This window comes from Mercenaria mercenaria, chromosome 4 (assembly GCF_021730395.1).
Source record: "Mercenaria mercenaria strain notata chromosome 4, MADL_Memer_1, whole genome shotgun sequence".
Taxonomy (NCBI): domain Eukaryota; kingdom Metazoa; phylum Mollusca; class Bivalvia; order Venerida; family Veneridae; genus Mercenaria; species Mercenaria mercenaria.
The window spans coordinates 80164161-80171438 of NC_069364.1; the positions used below are offsets into that span (position 1 = coordinate 80164161).

At 35.1% G+C, this 7278-nt stretch overlaps 1 protein-coding gene across 1 annotated transcript; it reads left to right on the top strand.

Moving 5' to 3' along the window:
- Positions 1 to 453: 453 nt before the first annotated feature.
- Positions 454 to 6176, top strand: LOC123552266 (D-beta-hydroxybutyrate dehydrogenase, mitochondrial-like). Its single transcript, XM_045341784.2, has 6 exons — positions 454 to 812; positions 2594 to 2794; positions 3242 to 3394; positions 3979 to 4172; positions 5011 to 5244; positions 5985 to 6176. The coding sequence occupies exons 1-6, from the start codon at positions 599 to 601 to the stop codon at positions 6093 to 6095; spliced, it is 1107 nt and encodes a 368-aa protein (XP_045197719.2). The 5' UTR covers positions 454 to 598; the 3' UTR covers positions 6096 to 6176.
- Positions 6177 to 7278: the final 1102 nt, after the last annotated feature.

Below are 7278 nucleotides of genomic sequence, written 5' to 3' on the forward strand. Positions count from 1 at the left end.
CATACAAATTGAAATCAGTATAATCAAGGCAAAAACAAGTAATTTTATCGAGACGGAAGTTTTGCTCTTTAAAAAAGGATTATTGCATAATATTTTATACATGATTACTGCAATATGACATTATATCAAGTAAAGAAATGAGACACTTCGGGTAATTTGATTTGATTGATTTGATTGAATATCGAGAAAACACTGTAGTGTATTTGTGTTTAAACCACAAATTTGTTATTCACAAACGTGACATGTTCGATAACCATACACAATGTGTAATATTAGCATCGTATATTCGAGGAGCATATATCAATTGTCTATTTAAAATGTATTTTCATAGTCACACTCTTAAAAGCTGTTGAAGGTATTGATAAAGTTTAAAATACATAGTCACGCTCTGAAAAGCTGTTGAAGTTATTGATTTTTTTTTCAATCTAACCATGAGTATAGATAAGTAACAACATCCTCATACAATATATACTTTCTTTCTATCTCTGTTTTAACTATCTGTGCGCAATTTCCAATTATGGTTATCTTCACCTCGGACACGATTGAATTAGTTTAACCTCTTTCGCTGTAAAGCTAAGTGAGATGTCTGACTGAAACGATGGCTGTTTTGGATTTAATCGATCTTAAACTCGTTGAGTTTACATATTTTATAACGTTTTGTGTTTTAATTTATTCTGTGGTTAGTGCATCGGTTTATGCATACTTAATATGTGTGTTTTTCCTTTACATATGCTTGAAAGTTATTCGTAAGAAATCTACCGGAACAATAGAAAATAAACACCAGGGCATTTTTATCACAGGATGCGATACAGGTGAGGTACATGACTCATTATAATCTAGGTTTCGTATAAAGTAAGTTCTATATACGTACATATGTAACCAAGTAAGAAACTATTTTAACGTAGTGACATGTGCAAGCAAATATTTATGCAAGCGCACGGCAAAGCGGGCCTATAATTAAGTCACCTAGTCCAACAAGAAGCATGTGGAAGTGATTACAGTAAAGTTTATAAAGCTATTGTATCGAATGGTACAATATGGCATCTACTGGTTTTTTGACAGAACTATCATTTTCATGAAATGATACAAATAAAAAACATTATGACAGAACATATACATGTATAGGTTTCACTTTCGTCTTTATTACTGAGCGCAAAACATTTTGATTAGAACAGACAATTAATTAGATTAAATAAACAATCATGCCAGACAGCAGTCAGTAGGGAAAAACTTGATAATGTGAGATCTCCACTCAATGTAATGGTAGTAATTATAATTCATATCTCACTTCAGTAAACATTTGGCTTAGTTCACACGTTTGTGTAAGTACATGATCCAAACATTCTTATCATAACCTATTAGTTATAACCTTAATAGCGAACTTATTTACGGTCGAGGAACGAAACCCTACAACTTATATATACATACACTTTGACTAACTCGTATACTATGATATATCTTTTATACATATTTATTGATTCAATGTAGTGTACTGGGCCAGTCTATATCCTCTGTCCGATATTAAAGACATGAGCTTGACCTAAATTCTTAATAGAGAACAGCCAGGATTACCTTCGATCGTCACTGAGTGATGTGTTTGTCCTACAGTATAGAACTTGGAAAAGTTAGTGCGTTTTATTCAGATATAACTCCTACATTTGTCATCGAAATAAATTCAGACCACTTCAAGGTCTAATTGTGTGTCTAGTGTCCAGTTTGGTTAGGTCGTTTATAACCTTTTACGGATTTCTTTCTCAGTTAACAGTGACGTACCATGTTCCATTCTTCTTTCAATTCATTCAAACGTCAAGAGAATACATTCACTTACAATCTGCGTCTTATCTGTATTTTCCTTAGTCCTCATGTCTTCTTATAATACTTATGCTAAAGGAAAACATTTTGCTTTTGCTGTGTAGAAAAAGTTCTAGTTTTACATGTGATGGGTCAGGACCGCTTATAGGTTATTGGTTACATTTCGTTACTGAATTATCCGCCGGAGGGAGTTCAACCACATTTGGCTGGAAGCATTCTCATAACTTGAAAGGATGTTAAAAATTAAGTTAAGGGATGGTCGTGTAACTTTAAGTAGATATGGATTTTACAAATTTAACAATATTTTATCAGTATCAAAGTTATGGCAAACGTCATTTTTTGCCGTTATTATAAGTCTACGTTTCAATTTGATACGGACACGTGAAATCCCTCCCGGCAAAGGGTTTGAGTGTTAAAGTTGTACTAATTAGAGTTGTCAGTCAATAAGAAATAAGTATATATACAATAATATAAGCCGTGCCTTGAAAAAACCAACATAGTGGCTTTGCGACCAGCATGGATCCAGACCAGCCTGCGCATCCGCGCAGTCTGGTCAGAATCCATGCTGTTCGCTAACGGTTTCTCTAATTGCAGTAGGCTTTAAAAGCGAACAGCATGGATCCTGACCAGACTGCGCGGATGCGCAGGCTGGTTTGGAGCCATGCTGGTCGCAAACCCACTATGTTGGTTTTCCCATGGCACGGCTCATATGTACATAACTGTGTTGTGTAGATCTTACGCAGCAGGGGAAGCATTAAATTATACTCTTGTGTATGAACAGGGTTTGGACATGATCTCGCTAGGCGACTTGACAGTCTCCAGTTTACTGTATTCGCTGGATGTCTGCACCCAGAAGGTGAGGGGGCGAGGAAACTGAAAGCAGCGTCTTCAAAGCGTTTACATGTGGTTTCACTGGATGTTGGGTCCGATGAAAGCGTGGAAGCAGCCCATGATTATGTGGTGAAACATCTGCCGGAAAGCGGTTTGTTAATTTGATTCTAAATTAAGCATAGTTGTTAACAGAATATCCTCATTTTCTAATAAAAACTTTTTGGTTGTGTAACCTTTAAATAAGCAGACTGTTTTTGTTTTAGATAATGTTAAAAGTTTTAAAACTGAAAATTCTGTTGTTGATTTATACTAACAATGATTTATTAAATTTATTTGTTAGTATAAATCTGTGTTTGGTATGCGGTATTCGATGTAGTAAAACTATTACCATTTGAGGCTTTTGAGCCGTTTTAACCAACACCGGTAGTTTTTGCAAGAATAACCAGCTGTTCTAACATATCGTAAGAAATGCCTTCAGTTTTCACTTCCCTGCAACTCCGTTGATGTTTAAAAAAGGAGTAATTTAAAATTCTCTGAATTTTTCCATGTTTTATTCTGATTCATTGAAGATGATATTGGTTTATCCATTTCTATTTAGGATTGTGGGCTATTGTGAGTAACGCTGGTTTCAACGTAATGGGCGATGTTGAATTATGTACGGTCAACTTGTACAAAAAGATTATGAATGTGAATTATTTCGGTGCTATACGGACGATTAGAAATTTCATGTACCTGGTTCGTAAAAATAAAGGTAAGAAAGTAGTCAATTTCGATCATTCTTATTACAACGGCAAAAAAAAATCCGATATATAACTTAGACAAGACCTGGCTGTAAAAATAAGAAGTAATGTGGAATCTTAAAAACAATTTTACTATTTCCGATGAAAATGGTCTTGCATTGATACTGTAGTCATGATACAGCATCTTGGCGAGAGTTAGAAGGAACTTATAAAAAAAATACACAATAATGGCAATATATTTCTCTGTATGATGTAAGCTTTTAGCACAAGATTTAGAAACTGCATAATATGCTGTTATTGGCTGTACAAAAGATATGAAAAATCGTCGTTTCTTGAAACAGATTTTTGGGAATCAGTATATCGCTGAAAAAAGTCTGAGCGGTAACAATTATTTTTCAAATAAATAAATATGTCGTATACATTTGAACGGATATAATTTATTATTTTTAGAATCTATAGAAACAGCGTCAGGTCTTTTTTCTCTATGTGGCTGTACTGCTGAATTAAAAAGGTGGCATGGAGCCTGAAATATGGTAAGGTGCGTATCGAAGAAAGTAGACCGTTGTTAACTGAATACTACCTTGCTATCTTTTAGGAAGAGCTGTGATTGTGTCAAGTGTGAAGGGTCGGTTTCCATTTCCTGCAGACTCGGCTTATCATGTAACGAAGCATGGACTGGAGACTATGGCGGACAGTCTTCGTCTGGAGATGCTTAAGTTTGGTGTGCAGGTGTCCATTATCGAACCTGGAGCTTTCGGCACAGCTACTGCATGTCAAAACGAACATGTTGTAAGGATAGTTTGGCATTCTGACAAATAATCTGGCAATATTAAAGTAACATCTTTCTGGGGGAAGTTGTCTATATTGCTATATAAATGATTTTTTTGTGTTATGCGATTTTGCTCCTTTCATTTTTTTTTGCGCTGAATTGTGGTATTTTTTTGTTCATTTTGAAGTTTCCTTAATTAACTGAAGAAAATGAACGGCAATGAACGGTAACATACTTACAATTCAACAATTATCAAGTGCTAATGTCTTCATCTGCTAGGTATATCACTTGTTCATAGACTTACCAATGATGTTCGCTCATTTACTCCAGATACTTCCTTATAAGCAGAATATAGTATTTTTGTTCAATTACACAAAACTTGCTATTGTAAGAGGACTAACGAGTAAGAAATAAAAGATTCAGTTTTCTTAATTCTTATTTTATTTTCGGAACATTCTGTCCACCTTTAGAATATAGACACGCCAGTCATTATGTAAAAATCATTGTACGAAGATTCTATTTTTGTCATCGATTTCGATATAATGACACATTTATTCAACAAAAATCGTGTGGGAAATTTCACACCAGGATGTTTATCAAGAGCTTCAAAATCTTAACAAGAACAAGGATAAATCTCCAATAGGAAAAAATCACATCTAAACGACAAGACCCACTTTCACAGTAACCTTACAGCTGTGTATGTATGAGTATGTACATATTTACATGTACGCATAAATACACGAACAGACTGAGGACGAACAGCAACTTAAAAATAATGCAAGTAGAATGGCTGCCAGTCATTCACACTTTCATGCAATAGAGTAAATATTTATATATTACTTATGCCCTTGTTTACAGTTCAAAAGATACAGAGAGGAGGCGGACGAAATGTGGCAAGCAGCGTCTGAGGACGTTCGTAAAACATACGGCAGGAAATACATCGACGCTGAAATTGCCAAACAGGAAAGTGGGCTTAGTGGGAGCGCAACCACAACAAAACCAGTTATAGACGCATTAGAAGACGCTATTGTTAGTACACGTCCCCATACGCGTTATCTGATAGATGGCGGAGGATGGTTTGACCCGCACACTGTACGTATATTACACATCAGACAGAATAATGTCTCCCTATGTCGTTTTTGCCTTCGCCGTCTCTTTGTCTGCCATTCTATATGTCTGTCTATATGTCAGTACGTCCGTCTTTAGATAGTCCACGCTTGTTCTCAAAACACCCTGGCCGGATTTCTATGACATTTCACTAATTTTGCATATCGTCGTCATCTTCCATTCGGATTTTTGCAGGGTTACACCCTCGTTTAAAGATTTCATTTGTGAATAGAATTTCTCAAGACTACTTCTTCTCCTAGACTATAGGTGTGATTTCATTGAAATGTTCTATGAATAACCAAACCTTGTTGTGCATATAGTACGGGTTTTACGGTTAATTGATTTTAACTTGGTTGTGACTCTTTGATTTTATACAGATTCTTGTCTACGCTTTTCAAAAAAGCCTTAACCGGATTTCAGTGAACTTCTTGGGAGTGATTGGTTTGAAGTCTAGTTGACAATATTGTTAGCATTTCCCACTCGTTTTTTTCCAAAAAAAAGTCAGGACAACTCAATTCCAAAACATCATTTCAATATAAGACAGCAGTCTACAGATGAGATGAAAAATACAAGGTTAATTTATTTTTCAACAAAATGTGTTCAAGCATTCAGTAAATACTCAAATGTATAATGTAAAGATAGCATCACTTAATAGCCGAACTATAGATACATACAAGCACAAAGAAAGCTACGCATGAAATAACACGGTATTTTTTTATTTTCAGACTTTGGCGCGTTACTATGACTACCTGCCAACTTGGTTTTCTGACTGGATCATTATACAATGGACAGGTTGTGACAAGTTTCCGGACTATAAAAAGTTAAAATTGGAATGAATCTTGCATAAAATGTCTTTTTTTTCACTTCATTACTCTTACGTAATTGAAATGTCGTACACAATACAATGATTACTGGGGTATTGTTTTAGTCCTTCTCCCTTCTCCATACTTCTTTACTCCAGAACGCTGATAATACATAAGCTCAGATTGGTATTCTAGTAAATGTAAACTAGAAATTAAACTGAAAGGAGCAGACCGCTTTTTAAATAATCTTATATTAAAGGAGGTGTGTGTGTGTGGTGGTTGTGTGTAGGGGGGGGGGGGGCGTGTATAGCGTTGCTACTGTGTGTACGTCCGTGATACATCCCAAAATCTCGCGTCTCCAACTCCTCCTACAATTTTTGCTTTTGCCTGATTTGCTTCAGTCTTTTACAAATGAACAAGCTTGATGTGCAAATGACCGTAAAGAAGATTTTTTTCTTTGACTATTTTACCGCTGTTATGGCTCTTGGTTAGTTTTGTTATAAAGGCTATAGAGAAAAATCTTGTGTGTCCAACTCCTCCCACACTATTAGTCTGATTTACTTTAAACTTTCACAGATGAACAAGCTTTGATGTGTAGTGGGCCATAAAGGGAGGGACTTTTGCTGTGACTTTTTACCAGAGTTATAGCCCTTTGAAAGTTTTGCTATGTAGAATATAGAGAAAAAAATGTTTGTCCAACTCCTCAAACACAATTGCAAGGATATGATTGAAAGTTTCTCAGATAACGGACTTACATGTAAAGATGACCATAAATAATGAACTTTTTCTTGTGGCTATTTTCTTCTAGAATTATTGCCCTTTCTTAAATTCACAAAAAAGGCCATAGTGAAGAAATTTGGTGTGTTCAACTGCTCATATACTTTTTGAAGGAATAGATTTAAAGTTGTTCAGATGCGCACTCTTATCTGAATACAATTTGATTCAAATAATTAGTCAAACATACTTCATGTGAAGATTGCCTTTACTAAAATCTTTGCTATTTAGACAATGACACAGTACGCGATGGCACCCGTGTCCAATGGACACAATTCTAGTTTGTTCCTTAAATAAATATGTAACAGAATAGTAAAAAAGTGAAAAATGTTATAAAAGTTTGCTTATATGTGATTGACTACCTTTAAGGCAGATTAGATTGGAAAGAATAAATTGATCCTTGTCAAAGTTTTAATGTTCTTACATTTTTTTTCAGCTAGTT

Excerpts from the sequence above, each read along its gene's own strand:
- LOC123552266 (XM_045341784.2), top strand. The coding sequence starts at position 599 with ATGGCTGTTTTGGATTTAATCGATCTTAAACTCGTTGAGTTTACATAT. Across the intron at positions 2,795-3,241 it reads GAAACATCTGCCGGAAAGCG|GATTGTGGGCTATTGTGAGT; the intron begins GTTTGTTAATTT and ends ATTTCTATTTAG. Across the intron at positions 5,245-5,984 it reads GATGGTTTGACCCGCACACT|ACTTTGGCGCGTTACTATGA; the intron begins GTACGTATATTA and ends TTTTATTTTCAG.